This window comes from Myodes glareolus, chromosome 26, assembly GCF_982192425.1.
Source record: "Myodes glareolus chromosome 26, mMyoGla1.1, whole genome shotgun sequence".
Taxonomy (NCBI): domain Eukaryota; kingdom Metazoa; phylum Chordata; class Mammalia; order Rodentia; family Cricetidae; genus Myodes; species Myodes glareolus.
In genome coordinates, this window is record NC_142051.1 from 23,379,293 (window position 1) to 23,399,587 (window position 20,295).

At 37.9% G+C, this 20,295-nt stretch overlaps 1 protein-coding gene across 6 annotated transcripts in view; it reads right to left on the bottom strand.

Annotated features, from left to right (window-relative positions):
• Ppp1r12a (protein phosphatase 1 regulatory subunit 12A) overlaps positions 1-20,295 on the bottom strand; it is a 113,603-nt gene that overhangs the window by 48,703 nt on the left and 44,605 nt on the right. For all 6 annotated transcript variants that reach the window (XM_085683378.2, XM_048418593.3, XM_085683376.2 and 3 more), the window contains exons 3-4: positions 12,009-12,127; positions 402-561 (exon numbers count right to left, since the gene is read on the bottom strand). In XM_085683378.2, coding sequence (XP_085539504.1) covers positions 402-561; positions 12,009-12,127 — 279 coding nt within the window. The remainder of the gene's footprint in view (positions 1-401; positions 562-12,008; positions 12,128-20,295) is intronic.

Genomic DNA, 20,295 nt, shown 5'->3' on the forward strand with positions numbered 1-20,295 from the left:
GAAATTAGCTGATCAGCACACAGTCTTATAGTCACTGATGTTTATGGACTAATACTTAATATTATAATATCAGCAAACTGAATTCTAGCGTTTCTATAGAAAAAAGAAAATTATTTACATATTGTTTTTATTCTCAACCTCTATCAATATGGAACTCTCCAATGACTCTAGCAACTGATCAGCCTGACAGACAAGATATAATGCTTGGCTTTTATTTTATGAGAAAACTGCAACTGAAACAAAAAACATAAATACTCAGAGAACAGAAATATTAAAAATTTGAGAAAAGAATTTTAGAAACAATCTGTTTTCCTCTGAGAACAAATATTTCTACAGTCTGCTTCAAAATAACATTTGCACATGTTTTAAGAAAATGAAACTCTGTGAAAAGTAATACATACTTTAAAACTTCTGTATAGCCTTTGGCAGCTGCCACGTGGAGCGCAGTACCTCCAGATTTTGCATGCCGAACATCACTGATGTGGCCACTATTTAACCACTGCCTTGCATCTCTGAGCATTATCCGTTCTTCTTCTTTTCGAGCTGCTTCTATATCAACACCTTTTGGGGGAAAAAAGTATACTCACATTATTTTCATTTTTCTTACTCAAGAATACACTTCCCATTTCTACACAGTGTAACAAGATTACAAAAATTAATGTTTAAGTGAAAACTAATAGTTACGCAATGGTTTTGAAAAATGGCTGCTGATTATAAAGGACAGTGAAATACAGTAGATATTTCATTAGCCTTCACAGACAAGTATTTAGCTTTTGCCCCACAATATTATTCTGGTTATATTTTGTTTTTTGAGACAGTGCAGCATTGGGTAGTCTGTAACGAGCTTTGTAGACCAGACAGGCATTGAACTCCTAAGTGCTGGGACAAAGGTGTGCACCACCACATCTAATTTGGTAATCTTTTTATCTTTTCTGGCTACTTCTGTTTTTTTAAATTCAAGCATCCTTTGTACAAAATAAAATAATTTTGAACAATTATATATAGTTAATTCTTATGTACATAGATGTATATTTCTATTCATAGATGTACATCTCCAAAACAATACACAAATGAAGTGGACCTCGTTCTGTCACATGGAGAAGTGTGAATGCATCAAGCCCTACCTGCTTTCTTTTTTCTCTCTAAACACCCTTTCTTTTCCAGCATAGCATATTCTCCATATGATAAGGACTATCTAGTTACAGAGAAAGTCTTTCATTTAAAAGTATTATAAGCACTGTCTTGGCTAAAGTGATAAGAGCAGAACAAATATAAAAATGAGTAATATTTTCTCGTTCCAATCTTCAAGGAGCTCTATACCATGAGAGAAAGTATTTTTAAATTAGTAAAGATAATGGGGAAATTTCTAAATGATCTTATCTTTTCTTATAGGTTCAATTAATGGTTACTTAATGACATATGACTATTTATAAATTATAAATAAGTACTGTACTTCAGAAGAATGAGCTTATCAAAAGTAAAGATATTCCCTTATTTTATAACTTAATCATTTGACAGAATATAGGTAAACTTAGTGGTAAAGAAATATAGTTTCTGAGGGAGTAAATAAATGATTAAAAATATATATAACAATATATAATACAACCCTTTTAATCTCTTTTAGCTAATATATTTTCATAATCTATATGTATATATACAACTGTCTGGCTAGGCTCTTTCCATCCGCTCACCCTCCTCTCCGCCAGGCAGATAATGAGTGTCTACATATGAGACGTGAAGCTGCTTTTATTTATAAGGCAGAAAGTGTTATACCTGAGAAAAAAAATAAAACAGGACAAAAATGACAGATTAATGAGGAGAAGCTATTCTATAGGTTGGCAGAAAATAGTCTCTAATTAAAATGATGCCATCACTGTTTAGAAAAGAGGGAATGAAGTACCAGTTGGCTCCTGGGTGGGAATCTACACAGAATGTTCTCTTTATACAGGGCGTCAAGCTTTCTATAGAGGACAGTGAACTGCGTGACTCAGTCATCTTAATTTAGAAGCATCACTTCTGCTGAAACGTGAGACATGGAATAGCCGTCTCAGTATGGAGGCTACTACAGTGACTCAACCAGGAGACAGAGGTCACCTTAACTAGAGTGGTACTAGGAAAGGCAGAGAGGTGGTCCATTCTGGATGCTTCACGGTAGAGCAATCTCTGCTAGTTTGAACACAGATATTAATTTAGATACAGAAGAGAAAACGTCACAGACACAAAATAGTAAAGCATATTTAAAAAAGAGATGATTTTATTTTGAATTTATTTATTTGACAGGGCCAAATAAAGTAAGGCAGGTTTTCCTTTTAAACTTAGGGATTTGTTGGTGTTGACCTTGGAGAAGTTTTACTTTGTAGAAACTAGTTCTGCTCTTACGCTTTCCAATTTCCATCCATCGTTTTGTAAGTAGTTTCATATGCACAACTGTCCTTCCTCATCCAAACCTAGTTAGAGATTAAGTAACAGCTTGAGAAGCAGAAACACACACACACACACACACACACACACACACACACACAAACCCCACACACAACCAATGCAGTAGAACACCGCCACGTGTATCTCAAACTCAGTAGTAGAAGTTTAGCAACTTCCCTGTTGCTGCAGCTCCCAAGTATCTGTGGTCATCCAGAACCCTGGCAGCCACTGTCCCTTAACCATACACATACTCTCTGATTAGCTATAGATTCTGAGGCCATCTCCTAGACTGTCCTCTGATAGTTCCTGTCACTAGTTCACGTCACACTGGACTCTGATCGTAAACTGAACTTATCCAATCCTTCCAGTTCAAAACCCCTACCACTGCCAGATGGGAATAGCCCAAATTTGGTCATTGCGTCTCTCTAGAATTTGTCAATGGCTGAACATCTCTTATGAGACAAAGCTAGACGTCTTTTAAGTAGCAGATGGTCTTAGATGACTTGCACTTTTAACTTCATCTCTCGTCTTCCTCTTCCACCTTCAATAGGTGTGAACATCTAGGGTCCCAAATGTGCCGTGCTGTTTAATTATCTCCTACACAGATCATATCTTCATTTTGCCTGCTTGGCAAATTACCACTTCCCAGGACACAGCACTTTTTAGAAGTTTTTCAACTTTCACCACCTTAAAGTATTCAGACTCTGACTTTGGTGTTTATCTATCTTTATCCAATTACAAAGCAATCAGTCCCAGCAGTCTTGGGATTGAGGCATTCTTCTGGAAGGCTCAGGAGACCCAGGAGGTAAACAAAATGTCACATAGCTGAAACTTGTAAGATTCTCAAAAGTCCCTCCTCAGAGAAACCCTCTCTCGAAAAATAAAAAAAAAAACAAAAATCCCTCCCCAGCCGTATAGAAGGAGACTGACCAAGTGGGAAAGGGTAAATTATACAGAGAGCCCCAAGGACACAGCTTAAGTTCATTGTCACTCTTGTTCAGACAGGCTTCTCAGTGAGACAGCTGCACTGGAGTCATCCCTGCTCCTGGAAGCGACCCCTCACCCATACACCTGTTGGAAACGCCAAGAAAAGCTCACTGGCGCTGTTCTGACTTCAGTTTGTCAGGGGCTCCCTCTCTGAAGTAGAAAGGTGTGTTTCATTACCCTGGGAAAAAAAGGCGCTTTCTCTCTCTCTCTCTCTCTCTCTCTCTCTCTCTCTCTCTCTCTCTGTGTGTGTGTGTGTGTGTGTGTGACTCTTGTAGACCAGGCTGGCCTCTAACTCAGAGATCCGTCTGCCTCTGCCTCCCGAGTGCTGGTGTGCACCACCATGACCCTACCTCCAAATCTTGCCAAAACAATTCAGGTATGCTGTAAAGGAAACCTTATAGAAAATCAGAAAAGAAAATCCCTCTCATGTTTTAGGTGCATAGGAGTTCTGCCTGCACAAATATACATGTACCACCTCTGTGATGCCCAGGGAGGTCAGAAAAAGGTATTGAGTCCCTTAGAACTGTAGTTAGAGATGACTGTGACATCATGTGGGCATTGGGAATAAACCCAGAACCCTGGGAAGGGTAGCTAGTACTTTTAGCAACTGAATCATCTGTCCAGACCTCTCTTCCTTTATTCTTAAAACAATTTAACGCAACTAATATTTAGTTCATAAAAAATCTAAAATGAAATAAAACTGTCAATAAATCATGTAATTTATGTTAGTAGACCTGTTTTAAAATTTCAGAGCTTTGACAAACTGACTTGTGGAGCTGAGAAATCCCTAATTTATTTGGCTATTAGTATGACTGATTAAGAAATAGAACTGAACCCAGTCTGGCTGACACTGAACCTCTGACTTGGTACTCACTAGCTGTATTACCAAGGGAAGATAATGAATACATGTTAGGCTTCAGATTATTCATTTGTGACTGCACAGAGTTATTTTGAAGATTAATATATATAAAGTTTTAGAACAGGAATAAATAAAAGATGTTAGCAATTAGCAACACCTCTAAAACTCTGGTTCTGCTTTTCTTTTTTTTTTAAATTTATTTATTTTATTATTATGTATACAACATTCTGTCTGTATGTATGTCTGCAGGCCAGAAGAGGGCACCAGACCTCATTACAGATGGTTGTGAGCCACCATGTGGTTGCTGGGAATTGAACTCAGTACCTTTGGAAGAGCAGGCAATGCTCTTAACCACTGAGCCATCTCTCCAGCCCCTGGTTCTGCTTTTCTTTTATTACCTTATTGTCTAAGAGGAAAAAAAACCCCTTACTATCTACCTAACAGGTCCTTCAGTCATCTGCTATAGTTCTAACACCTTTAAACAATGCACATAGAAGATAATTGAATAGGATATATTCAAGTGATTAGACTAACAACTGTCATAGTAAGTTACACAAAAAAAAATGTAGCAAATCTCTCAGTCATAGTAAGACAGCAATTTGGTTAACTAAAATTAAAAGAAAACCCTTATCTGTGCCTGGCAGTGGTGATGCACACCTTTAATCCTGGCGCTTGGGAGACAGAGGCAGGTCTGAGTTCAAGGCCGGCCCGATCTATGGAGTCCCAGGACAGTCAGGGCCACAAAAAGAAAGTCTGCCTCAAACAAACAAAGACACATGTAAAAAACCAAAAATCTGTAACCTAAGCTTAAGCGTGGGCACATGTACTAGCGCGCATACACACACACACACACACACACACACACACACACACACACACACAGACAATATGAAGCAAAAATTCTTTTAGCTTCTGCTTAATCATTACTAATTTCAAAGACCATTTACTTAAGCATAACTATTTACTACTCAAGTATAGAAGAATAAGAAAGTGAAAGGCCAGCACTCAGAAAGCTGAGACAGGAGCATCTAGAATTTAAGGCCAGACGGGGCTACACACCATGTGAGTTATAGGCTGGCATGAGATACAGAACAAGACTCTCTTTTTAAAAGAGAAAAAGTCAAAGGACTGTTTAACAACAACATGAGGCTGGAGAGGGGCTCAGCTGTTAAGTGGTACTTGGCATAGTGCAATCCCGGCAGGGAAGGCTAATGAGTCCCTCAGGCTCCACAGCCTAGTCAGTCTAGCTAACCTGTTTGGTGAGTTCAGGACAGCAAAAGACCCTGCATTACAATCTGAGAGTGCCTGAGATATAACACTGAGCTGTACTCTGCCTTCACCTCTGTGGACACAGGGAGAAGTGCACCTGCATACAGATATTTAAACATAAAAACTCTTATACCAAGGTAATGTGAGCAAGGTATGCTGGTATACATCTATAATTTCAGTGCTCGAAGTCTGAGGGAGAAGAATCTGAATTTAAGGTTAGCCTGCAATATAGGGCAAGAGATCAGAGGTAGTGAAGGATAATTAAAAAAATTTCTCTAGTAAAGATATATTAAAAGTGTTCCATTTGAAATGATTAAAATTTGAACTTTCCCTATAATTGTTTCTTTAGAATTAAGTTATTTTATATAAACACAATTGCCATCTTAAGAATAAAATGATACCAAAAAGTACTTTCTAGAACACATTCAATAAAACACTGTGTTACAATGACTGAATATAAGTTCAATGTATCTTTTGAGTGTTTATTTTTTTTTTTGCCTGGGCGGTGGTGACACACACCTTTAATCACAGTACTCAGGAGACAGAGGCTGGCGAATTTCTGTGAGTTTGAGGCCAGCCTGGTCTACCAGAGCTAGTCCCAGGACAGACACCAAAGGTACAGAGAAACTCTGTCTTGAAAAACCAAAAATAAAACAAAATGAAAAACAAAAACAAAAAGTTTATTTTTATGTGTATGGGGTGTGCCCCAGGAGGCAGTTCAGAGCTGCCAGACATGGGTTCTGAGAACAAAACTCCCATCTCTAGATGAGTAGCAATTGCCTTTAACCTGCTGAGCCATCTCTCAAGCCCCAAATTCAACCTGTCTTGTCACATTCTGGAGCAGAGTTATAGTATTATTACTTCTTTCTGCATGAACTTGGCGAGCAACCAAGCTTCAGTTCCTCATGTGTAAAATGGGGTTGACAGTACTATAAACACCACAGAACAGTGATGATGAAATCAAAGAGTACGCATGAAGTTCCACACCCACTGTGCAGGGCCTTTGTATACCACTATCAGTCTGTCTTTTCCTGCGGATTTCTCATCTTGACAATTCCATCAGTGCTATCTGGATGTCACAGAGCATACTACGAGCCTAGTACATTACAAAGTCAACTATAACAGTCCCAGAATCAGTTTCTGCCTCGTTCCATTTTCCCCTGTGAGCTATGTAAGCATCACTTCTTCAACTGCAAACTTCAGTGATTGCTTTAACTAACATGTCAACTCTATAGTCAGTTTCCAACTGTATCACTTTATCTCTGGTTCTTAAACAAAGTCCCACCTTTTTCTTTCTCAAATAACTAAGACTTTCATTTTCACTCAGACTACTTAAAGAATTAAACTTAAAAGAACGCCTTCTTAAGGAATACACGTTTCCTGCGTTGTACAGTTTCATTCTCCACATGATAATCTTTTTCATTATAAAAACCTAATCTAACCAAATGAATTTCCCACAGACAGAGCTTCCCATCTCTCCAATGTCTCCAAAAAAATGTCCTTTGCCATCCGGCTCCAGTCTATCTTTTCAAGACTCACTTTTAACTACTTACATCTTAATTCATTATTTAAATTCCCATAGCCATCAATGCTCTACATAAACTATGGACCCATTTCCTTTACTTGGTACATATCCCCTTTCTGCCCAGACAAACTGCCTCCAAACACTATCCCTCTGAAATGTTTCCTAGCTATGGCAGTTAGTCTTAGAACATGCTGTCCTCACAACATATTGTACACATACACACGATGTTATGATGCTCAAATGTTTGCTATTTTTTTCCTAGACTGAAATCATTGAGAAACAAGATTCTCTAATTCTTTTGTTGCTGCTATATTTAATACTTAGAACAGCTGTCAGTACATTAATCAATAGTACATGAATCATTACAACTAAAACTGGCCTTGATCACAGCTATACTAACAACTTCTTTCTTCTTTTTAATGTTTTAAATTTCAGACAAAGCAGAATCCAGGTTGGTCTGGAATTCATGTTCTAGGTTCCTTCCGCTATGGGTTCTCTTGGTCCCAGCATAATAGGCCTGCAGTACCAAGACCACTTGTACCTACTGTCCATAATAACTGCTAATGTTAAATAAATAGCAGCATGAAATTATTTACAGAATTATCAGTGTTTGGCAGAAAATTATAGCTTTCCATCTGAATACACATCATGGCAAAATACACGATAAAGTTATTTTTCTTAACTGCATACGGCAGCACACGTGTAATCCCAGTACTCAGGAGTCAGGGGTGGGACTGTGAATTTGAGGCAGCCTGGGCCACAAGGCAAGGCCCTTATCTCAAAGAAGCAAAACAACAGAAAGGTTATTTATTATGCACCCCTCCTTTCAGATTCCTCAGCTTCTAGAAAATCCACCACAGTGGAAACACTCCTAAAGCTTTCCTGTGCGTTCCCGTTCTATAACTACTTTTATACCATGGGCTACTTCTGGGCTCTGGCTGCCTTTTAGAATCCTCTAGTCCTACTTCCGCTGCTTAAATTATTTCCTTAGAAATGGTATAAGCCTACAATGCCCTTCAACAGATGAACAGAGAATGAAAATGTGGTATATATACACAGTGGACTTTTATTTAGCTGTACTGAACAGTGACATTATGAAATTTACAGGAAAATAGGCAGATCTGGAAATTATATTAAGCTTTGAGGTACCCTGGATTCCAAATAGCAAATATCACATGTTCTCTCTCACTTGTGCATCCTGGCCTAATTCTTACATGTATAATTGTACAAGTATGAGTCCTGACCACACAAGAGGGAAAAGAGGGTCTTCAGGAAGGAATATGGGGAAGGCACAGAATAAATGAGGTGAGAGTGAAAGGCAGGAATGGAAGTGTCTTAGTCGGGGAGTCACAGCAAAGTGTCTGGGGGTGCCCTAAGAAGACCCATTGCTTTATGCTCTAACTCAAAGGGATTCACTCAGTTGTGATACCTGCTCATTTTCAGCAAACCAGTAGTCACATGATCTCTCTAGCCCTAAGGATCAAGAAGATTCCATTTTCCAGAATTTTACCTAGTTTCTACACCTTTATAGTCTTTATTTTCTAACTTACTGATGAAGCATAATTTAGTATAAGACTACTCTTTAAAACAATACTGCTTATCTTTCCTCAATTATTTAACTTTAGTAGATCAGACTGTTTGCCTGTATGACCATAGCCTAAGTGTGGAAACCATACACAGTAATTTTATAAACACACATTTTAAGTTTAAAAAATTAAATGTTTAAGGCAAAATACACATAAAAGTTTCCTGATGTGGTATTCTCCTCTGTATACTGTGAATACCATTGGTTAATAAAGAAACTGGCTTGGCCTGATAGGGTAGAGTAGAGCTAGGCAGGAAAACTAAACTGAATGCTGGGAGAAGGAAGGCAAAGACAGGGGAGAAGCCATGGAGCCACCACCAGAGACAGATTTGATGAAACCTTGCCAGTAGGCCACAAACCCTATAGTAAAAATATAAAATAATGGAGACGGGTTAATTCTATATGAAAAGCTAGTTAGCAATACGCTTAAGTAATTGGCCAAGAAGTGATTCAATTAATACAGTTTCTGTGTGGTTATTTTGGGAGTCTGGGCAGCTGGGAAACGAAGAACAGGGGGCCGGCCTCCTTACTACAGTTGTCATCTTGAATATTTTGTCTTCTGTTCTGCAGCAGTGAGAACTGAGCACAGAATATTTGCCATGCTAAGTGAAAACTATCACTCACTACACTTCCATTGCCTTTTTGGTTTAGATGTATTATTTTTTAATTCAAGCATAACACAAGGCAGCAGATATTTTGTGTACAATCGGGAAAGTTTTAATAGATACACATACTTAAATAATCATTACCACAATCAAGATAAATAACAAAAGTTTATCACTCAAACTTCTCCATGTTCACCAGAATTTTCCCTCATGCCACTGCTGATATTACCCAGTACTAACCACCGCTCATTTGTAGCTTAGCTTGTACTTTAGAGAATTAGCTTTTCTCCTTCCCATAACTGATATATGGCCATGCTACAGGTACCTCTGATCTCACTTTTAAAATAAATATACTCAAATATTCTATTTAGTTATCTGAAAAAAGTTGTAATTGTCAACCTAGTCATAATTTTTGAATAATTAATAATTTCTCTATTGCAAAGCCTGGAGCCATTACAATAAAGAAATAATAGTTTATGGTATAACATGTGAATCACTACCAAAGCACATAGGCAACAGCCTTGAAGACCTGATAGTTACATGCTTTCATAATTTTTAAATGTATAAGATCAAATGTAAGTTACCTGAACATTGTAACATATGTAAGAAAGATTATAAGATATAATGTCCATACATATACAGACTGCATCTTAAAACAGTTTGGCAAGTCTTTTCAACTTAAGGAAGGCTATGAATTGGATGGAAACTCAAAAATATACTACTTTCCTGAACTAGTGATTTGTGAGCAAAATTCTATTCTCATGTAGCAACAGCGAGCTGTAGGTCCTAGCCATTACCCCACATGGGTCATCTTAGTCATTTTTAACATGTATTCCACGAGTGAAGTATATATAACAGCTATTTAATGAACCCTAAACTTCTTTTATCTCGTAAGACTGAAATTCTCTTCCCATTAAACAACTCTTGGAAGTATCCTCCTCTTAGACCTTGTTTAGCATCTTCCTCCTTTCCTCTTCCTTTCTTCTTGGGTAGTCCATGTAGGTAGTTCATGTGGGCCTGGAACTCAAAATCCTTCTGTATCTGCCTCCTAATTACTAGTTTTACAAGAATGCACCCACGCATAGCTGTACTTTCTCCACAAATCTGACTATTCCAGGTACATTGTATAGGTGTCATTATACAGTTCTTGTCCTTTTCTCTGTGGCCTCTATCACTCCACATGATCTCTTCTAGGTCGACGAGTATGTTAGAAGGTCCTTCTTCCTAAGGCTTTAGTAACAGACCACTACACTTATGCACTGCTTTTTGTTTATCAGTTTTCCCATTGGTAGACACTTGGTTTTCTCTACTTTTCAGTTATTGTGAACAAGGCTGCTACAAACATGAGTGCACAAATTTATCTTTAGGGACTTGTTGTTTTGGGACATACTTCCAGAAGCAGAACTGCAATATCATATTATATATGTGTTTAAAAAATTCCTCCAAGAGATATGGCATATTTCATTTCTAGTATATAGTTCAGCATTTTTAGAAAATCCTCTGTGTTGTGCAACTGTCGCTACAATCAATTCTGTAATCCCCATCACTACTGAAAAGAGCTCTGTCCCCATTAGCAACCATTCTCTAACACAAAGAGGTTCCTCTAACCGTCTATCTCCATCTTGTATCTCCAATTTCACATATTCAACTGCCTATCTAACGGGCAAAACAAACTCAGCATGCTTAAATGAACTTCTGATCTTCTTCTGAAACAATTCTTCTCACAATCTTTCTATTTCAAATGGAAACAATTCATTCAACCGTTCACTGAAAGACCCTGAACTCTTTTTTCCTTACATACCCTTTCTTATCACTCAATACTATTCTGGGTCAAGCTATCAAACTATACTCACAATCCTCTGATGTAGACATGATGACAAACACTTGTAATCAAAGCATTCAGGAGGCTGAAGCAGGAGGACTGACTGCTGCAAGTTTAAGGTTGGTCTAGGCTACACAGCAAAAACCTGCTTCATCCCCCCATTACTACATATATGTAGACACACACATCCCTTCTAGTCACTCATGTCTAACTCCACTGTAACTAGATTACCACAATTATTTCCTAAATATCACACTTTACCTCTTCCCTTCAATCTATTCCTGGCATAACAACCAGAAACTTCTAAACATTCCATTCCATTCATTCTTCGCCTTGATCCCTCCAACAGCTTCCTAATTTACTAAGGTTTAAAAGCCGGATTCCGGAGGACCTGTGGCCTGCTGTTACTGCCCAGCTTCACCTAGCAATCTTATCTTTGCTTTGCCACTTTGATCCTGCTGGTCTGCTTAGTGCAGTTCTGCCTACATCAGGTGCTTCTCACCCTTACATTCATCGCTTCCTGTCTAGAATGTTCTTTTCCCAGAGTTGCATGACTCACTCTCTCTCCTCATTCAGAGCTCAGATCAAATGTTCCCATCAGTAGGCATTTATGACCATCTTGTTCAAATATGCAAGGTGACACATCTATCTTGTATGTCCTTTTGCTTGTTACTACACTCTGAAGTTATTGTATATACTTTTATGTCCCAAGTCTTATGATACATATTCCAAATTTTTAAAACAATGTAGAGAGGAATTACTAATTTTTTCAAATAGAATAATTCTATACATAAAATCGTTAAAACAACTGTTAAAATTTATTCAAATATGATTGTCCTTCAATGGCAACAGATACTTTTATCAGGGAAGTCATGTATGACATTCTTTCTAAAAGAGTTCCGAACAGGTCCCCCTTTTATTGCTTTTTATATTACCTTGCCGATTAACCTCATTTTGAAGTAGCTCTTCCATTGCTTCCTCCTCTGCAATGTCTAGAGGTGTGTCTCCTTCACTGTTGACAGCGCCTACATGTGCTCCTTGACCAATCAGAAACCTGCAAAATCAAAAAAAGGCTAGCTAAAGGAATACTGCTGAAATGAGACGACGTGCATCCAATAGAAAAGTTCTCATGTCAGGACAGCAACAGGGACAAAAATAATAAATATGTACATTATTTAAACAAAAATTATCACAGAAATTTGAAATTTGTAATTCTTAAATTTTCTACAGATATACTTGCTTTACTAACAAAATTTCAAGTTTTAATAAAAATTAGAAAGCCTTTCATATCATCATTTCGGACTGCCCATACCCCACCCCCAGACATCCACTTCTTCCACCTGGACTGGTTTTCTAACTGAGCTTCATGCTCCCTATGTCAATTTTACGAGAGGTAGGCTTTATTCTGTTGAGCTTTCTCCCCCTGAGACGGTGTCTCACCATATGACTGGCCTTGAATCCTGAGTCCTGCCTTATCTTCGCAGCTACTACAATTTCAAGTATGTTCCACTATAATGAAGAAAGGTTTTGTTAAAAATTATTACTTAATAACAAGCAATAATTTATTGTCAGTAATAATCATCTGGAACAGAATTCACTAGGCTCATAAAAGTCAATTGACTTGTTAGACTGATTAAGGGAGGCTAAGAAAAGAGGACTGCTACCAAGTTCAAGGCCAGCTTGGGCTACAATGAGACCCTGTATTAAAAAAAAAGAATAGAGAGTGAGTCGTGCTGCTCGGCAGTGAGCAGATATTAATCAGAGAGGACTAGAGTTGGCTTCCTAGCACCAATGTTAGGCAGCTCAAAACCACCTCTAACTAGCTAGATTCAGAAGATCTAATGTCCTCTCCTGGTCTTGAAGGATACCAGTACTCTGCACATATTCATACATGGATACAAGTAATTAAAAATAAATCTTGACGGCTGAAGAGATGGTTCAGGGTTAAAAACACTGGCTGCTCTTCCAGAGGACCCAAGTTCGATTCCCAGTACCCACATGGTGGCTCACAACCACATGAACTCTATCTAGTTCTAGGGATCTGATGACATTTGGCCTCCAAGGACATGAGACACACATGTAGTATACCAATATAAACGTATGGAAAACACACAAATTAAAAGATTTTTAAAAGTTTTTAAAAAAATTAGGGCTGGAGAGATGGCTCAGTGGTTAAGAGCATTGCCTCGTCTTCCAAAGGTCCTGAGTTCAATTCCCAGCAACCACATGGTGGCTCACAACCATCTGTAATGAGGTCTGGTGCCCTCTTCTGGCCTATAGGCATACATGCAGACAGAATGTACACACAATAAATAAATAAGTAAATAAATATTTAAAAAAGTTTAAAAGATTATATTTAATGACTATTATTATTTTAAAATCCATAGTAGTCACCAGGATAATCACTATGAGGACACTTTACTGATCATATTAAAACAAACAGAATGGCAACTACAATACATCTTGGTTTTCTATTACTTCGGCAAATGGATTATAATGTTTACACTTGTGTATTTTATGTAGCTAAAATGTGTTTTTTAGAAAATTCTCACAGGAGTCCTAAAACCTGACAAAGGAATCTAAATGCAGAAATATTATTAATTCTTTTCACTGTATCAAATGCATACCTCACAGAATCATTTACTCATTAACACTCCTTACAACATTATCCATCTTAAACCTTTGAACAGCTCACCGAAAAAGTATGAATGCCCTTCAATGACTTACTGCTGCCTTTTTATTCAATGTCATTCTTCTTGTCACATACTTTGTTTGTTTGTGTTCCACATATAATTGGGCCTTTTTCTCTGTTAGGATAATCTTTTTGTAAGATATGTCTCTTGTCCTTCCTCACCTATCTAAGACACTTTCTGATTGGTTCAATAAGGAGTTGAATGGCCAGTAGCTAGGCAGGAAGAACACAGGCAGGACTTCTGGGCAGAGATAGGAACTCTGAGAAAGAATCTGAGGCAGGGGATTGGCTAGCCAGATGTTGTGGCAGTGGGACTTTGGTACTGAGGAGGAAGGTAACGAGTCCCGCGGTGGAAGGTAGATTAATATAAATGGGTTAACTGAAGCTTGAAGAGCTAGTTGGGGACAAGTTTTTCTGATGAAATGCTAGGGATCAAACCAGGGCCATGAGCATACTAGGCGAGTGTCCTGTCACTCAGATGCAGCCCTAGAACCATTAGACAAGTACAAGTCTATAGTGGGGAAGGGGAAAACCCCACTCATTTTCCTTTGTCTTCCTTCTTTCCCTAAAGATAAGCACCATCAACAGCACAATTTTTTTAGTATCTTAGATATGAATTTGTTACCTTTATTCAATAAAATTAATAAAACTACTCTAAGTGAACTAGAATGTAATTCTTCCAAATAACTTAAAAATACATCCACAGTACATTAAGATCATGTCTGTATTTAATATTAGCCCTTTAAAGGACATGCATGCTCTTTCTGCTTTTTCTTTTCTTTATTATTATTATTATTGTTATTATTATTATTATTTTGTTCATCTTACATAACAATCACAGTTCTCCCTCCCTCCCCTTCTCACATCTCCCCCCCCCCCACTCCAATCCACTCCTCAGAAAGGGTAAGGGGAGTTAACAAAGCCTGGCACATTAAGTTGTGGCAGGACCAGGCCTCTCCCCCCTGCATCTAGGCTGAGGAAAGCATTCTACCACAGGGAATGGGCTCCAAAAAGCCAGCTCATGCACTAGGGATAGACCCTGGTCCCACTGCCAGGGCTCCCACAAACAGACCAAACTACCTAACCGTTGCCCAGTTTGGTCCCATGTAGGCTCCCCAGATGATAGAGATGCTCTTAAATGGTCACTTGATGTTATCAATCTTTAAAAAAAAATTGCCAACATGGAGATATAATGCCTTGTTTTTTGCTTTATTTGTATTCTTAATTACACAGGAAGCGGACAGTTTCTACTAGTATTTGTACTTCCCCTTTGTGAAATGTGTTTACATATTTTGCTTGTATTTTTAAGGCAGCCAATAATTTAAAAATTATGTTGGGCTGTCTACTCTGCTACATACCAGAATTATAATAATAAACATGGACTGTTCTTCAGAGAGCTCACATTCTAGTAGGAGTCAGACTAAATAACACCTAGAAATGAAGACCTGGCTTGGCAGTGGTGGTGCACACCTTTAATCCCAGCATCAGGAGGCAGAGGCAGGTGGACTCTGTGAGTTCGAGGCTAGTCTGGTCTACAAGAGGTAGTTCCAGGACAGACTCCAAAGCTAAAGAGAAACCCTACCTTTAAATATCCGCCCCTCCATCCCGGAAAAAAAAGGAAATACAAAATTGTCTGTAATCCCAGAGGCTGAGGCAAGAAGATGGTAAATTCTGGCTAGTCTTGGCTACATAGCAAAGGAAATAAACAACATTAACAAAAAGAAAAACTGTGTTAAGTATCGGAATGAAGTGTTATTTAAAGATACGATGAATATTCCTTATCCAAAATGTTTGGGACTAGAAGAGTCCTAAATTACATATTTGGGATTATTTTTTGAATAATTGCATATACTTAATAAAGTATTAAGACAATGATCTTAAGACTAAACACAACATACAGCCAACATCAATTTATATAATACTTTTAGTATAACTGCTTTGACTTGGCTGGAATCTGAGGTCAGATGTGAACTTTGCACTTGTGTCAGGCTTTTTTTTTTTTTTTAAAAAAGAACATTTTGGATTTTAGATTTTCAGATTAGGAATGTGGTAAGAAAACTGATTGGAAATCAAGAAAAGATTATCTGATGAATGTGTAATTTCATTTCAACAAAATGAAGCGCGCGCGCACACACACACACACACACCCCAGAGGGACAATGTATCCTAGGTAAAAGGGACAGAAAGAATTTTGTCTCAGGGACAGAAGAGGTTTCCTTAGAGTAACTGAGAAGACTGATCAGACGCTACATCTCCAACACACACACACACACACACACACACGCACGCACGCACGCACGCACACACACACACACACGACACAGAAACAGAAAGTAGAGAAAGACTATGTGCCACACGGAGAGACTATGCCTAAGCGGTACATTTAGGAAAGATCTGTATCCGCTGCTTTGGGTACAGATAGGGAAAGATCCTTTTGTTATATAAGCTTTCTGTAATATGTTTAGCTTTTAAACAAAACATTAACATACCAGTCTAAACCTTAATAGTTTAAACTTATTCATGGAACTTCTATAAAGAGAAATTATACTTGAATTGTGGCATATAGCTTTAACATATGTAACAGAAAACTAAAAAATATTCTTAAATATTTTTAAATATTCCAAACAGATGAGTCTAAGGCAGAAAAGATGCAAAACTGCTCTGCTTCAAGACAGTATGTAAGTCAGCCTGGAGGACAAAACTCAGAGACTACATTGAGAATGCGTCTATTGGGGTGTTAGAAGTCACTCAAAAAACATACAGATTGAAAACAAAGTACACACCTCAGAGCAACGGCCGTGGTCGAAGGGTAAGTTTTATGAAGCGAAATTTCAAAGAAACACCCATCAAAGCCAAACAATCCAAAAGCACACAAGCATGACAGATGCCCGAGAAATGGAAGAATGCCAAGTTCTGCAACTGCTGAAAAAGCTCAAAGTCTAGGAAGTATGCATTCATGCATTCAGCATATACTTGATAAAACTATGTAGGATTCTAGAGTTATCATTTATAACTAAATATTTTATAAGGACATACAAAATTAAACAGAATCTCACAGCATCAATTTTAATCTATAACTCAAAAGTAGGCTGGGCAGAGACAAGAACTACTCTTTATGTTCTGAAGAATCTGAGCTGAGCACTCACCTCTAATATCTGGTTGACATTCATTAACTTGCTAAAGTCTCTGGTTAGTTCCAACAATAACCACAGTGACCACCCGCCATTTCCTAAGGTTTTTGTGTGCATACTCAAACACTGGTCCTAACAAAGCAAAAGGAAGTAGAAGAACAAGACCATGCAGCATTAAGCCAAACTGTAACATTTGTCGGCACAGATAACAGCACTACGAAGAAAAAAATCCTTTGAGCTAAAAATAATCCTGCATTAAAAATGTTATGTTTTAACTGGCAAAGAATACATTGAATTAGAAGGACAGAATCTTAGACTTGAAGAAACCCACGATGTATATTATAAAACTGTATTCTGGTTGCTACTGAACCTTTCCCACTGGTACCCCAAAGGAGAGTAACCAAAATGAACTTCTAAACTTAAATAAACTTGACCATATAATTCTCCCAATTATAAAGGCAAGAAAAGAGGCATAATCTTGTTTGGGTTGAAAATGCAACTTGGAAAGCTAGACTATCTTGACTCAAATACTAGCTCTGTCATTTCCTACATGTGATTTTTCTTTGACTTGTTTTCCTCATTTATTAAGACTTATTAATATATCATTCTTCATCAGAATCTAAATTTCCTATTTCAGAAAATACAGAATAAGTTACATATTCACCAATTTGAGGCAGCATTCTACAACTAAACTCATATTTCTATAAAAAGGAAATTTATAATCATATGAGATAAATAAAGACTGCAACATTTTTGACCAAGTTCTATTTCATTCTAGAACTACACCAAACCTGTGAATCACATATCACATTCTCTGGGGTTTCAGGAGTTTGGGATTATACACGAGACAACTATAGGATAGTAAAATATATTTTCATGTGATTATAAAGAGCTGAGATTATGTTAAGGACTGAGAACAGTGAAAAGGCACACAGTAAACACTGGGTGGATGTCAGTTATTACTGTCACCACTACAAGTACCTTTTACTTTTCCTGCCTACTTTAATGCCTTAGGTCAATGAGTCATTTTTTTTTCCTTATTACCACTGTGAATCTCGCTGCCACTGCTCTAGTTTCCTTGTTCCTCCTCCCTGGTCTGTCAAAGACAGTCTACCTAACAGAACAGACCAAATATGTGCCCCCACCAAAGGACAAACTCAGCACGGCACAGAAATCTCTGTATGCTATATCAGATACTCTCTCCACAATCTAGTGTCTGCATGAAAATACTAGTCCAAAGAAGCCCCTGTATCAAAACCAGCATTTGCATTGTTAACCCGTTCCCCAAACCCCAGTGGATCATAAAACACAACACATATATAAAACACATTTCCTTCAACACCAAAAAAGATAAATTATAATAATTTTCTCATCCTATATTGAAGACCAAGCATTTGGATGTTTCTAATATCTGTAAGTGTATGGCAAGCCACACCTGTAATGCTTTAGCTATGCATTCAAAGCAGATATTTCAAACTAACAAGCAAAGCAATCTCTATGCATAATCTAGTTTTTTCTTCCAATCTTTTAGTTGTCTCAACATCTACTTATGTAACAGTAGGACTTGCCTTTGAGTCTTTCCCAAGTATTCATCTTAGTTATTACAGTGAATTTCATTTTTAGCATGTTTCATCTACATGAGACTATCCAAATAAATTATATAATGTAAATATAAATAGGACCTTAGTGACTAAGAATACATAACTGATTTTTGAAAAATTAGCAATCTAACTGAGCATGGGGTCTGACCTGGAATGTGGTTGATATACAAGTAACTGATTGTTTGTGGGTGAAAACTGATTTTTCCTTTGCTGGCAGGAATCAAGTGCAAACAGCTTCTTGGTTAGGGGTGGAACCCCATGCCCATTTCCCCTCAGGGCTGAGACTCCATCTTGCTTGTACCTATATAGGTCTGAGCATATCACATGCCCAGGGGATGTTGGACAACACACACATAAAAAAATCTGAATGTTATCTTTATTAACTTTATTCTCTGGCAACATTTTTCTTATTAGCTTTTGATTGCTTGATTTTCACTTCTGTGTGGATTTTTGTTTTTGTTTTGTTTTGAGGGGGTAGGGCGGGAGGGGAAATATAAAGTTATGGAGTTGTATGGTGCCTTAGGGTTTCTATTGCTGTGAAGAGACACCATAACCATGGCAACTCTTTTAAGATAAACATGTAATTGGGGCTGGCTTACAGCATCAGAGGTTTACTCCATCATCATCATCATGGCAGGATATGACTGTGGTAATATTTTGTTGTGCTCTAATACATAAAGTTTGCCTGAAGATCAGAGGGTAGAGCTAGCCACTAGTTAATTATAGAGGTCTGGAGGTCTGTACAGACAGACAGACAGGACATGATATGGTTAGGCGAAAAGAGGACTATAAGCCAGGAGGAGACACGAGGTTGGTTCTTTTTTGGCTGAGGAGTTAGCAAGGTAAGAGTTGGCTGTGGCTTGCTCTTTTGTCTCTCCGATCTTTCAGCTTTTGTCCCAACATCTGGCTCTGAGATTTTATTATTAAGACCAATTAGAACTTGTACAATATATGGCAGCATGCAGGCAGACATGGTACTGGAGACAGAGCTGGAGCTAAGGGTTCTACATCATGAGCACAGGCAGCAGGAGAATACCACACTGAGTGTAGTTTAAGCATATATGACCTCAAAGCCTGCCTCTACAATGGCACACTTCCTCCAACAAGGCCATAATCACTTAAACACACGAGTCTATGGGGGTCATACCTATTCAAATCACTCCAGGTGGGTAGGATCTAGGATGAGTTAGAGGAGAAAAACACGATCAAATTATATTGTATAATATTTTAAAAACTAAAACTAAAAATTAAAAAAAATACCAATACTGAATTTTAAACAAAGAGACTGAGACCATAAAGAAGATGTCTAGCTAGTCTAAAGGCTCAGCAAGGAGACCATAATAGGTAGAGAAGAATCTAGAAAATGGCCAAAGAGAGTCAGAGAGTCAGAGTGGTGAATGGCAGACAAAATCCGACTCTTGGAGGTCACTGTCTTTCTACCCTGAACACAGCATAAATGCACTGGAGGCTCTGAGTAAGTCTGTGATGTAGTTTGAGGTACAGAAACAGCATCCTGTCAGCTACACCAAGGAAAAGAGGTGGAGAGGAGAGACAGTTTGGTGCAGGAACTATAACAACCCAGTGTAAAGCAACAGTGCCTAGAAGCAGAGAAAATAAAGGAGACGGTAAAAAGTAGTTAGGCAGTGGACATATTTTGCTAGTGAGTCAACAAAAGTTTTGTGGACTTTGGTAGAGCTTATGGATCAAAGTCATAAAGAGGAAAGACCAAACCATAACTAAACCACTACAAACATTTTTAAAGTTATATCCTGAAATAGCCAAGTCTCTAATGACCAAG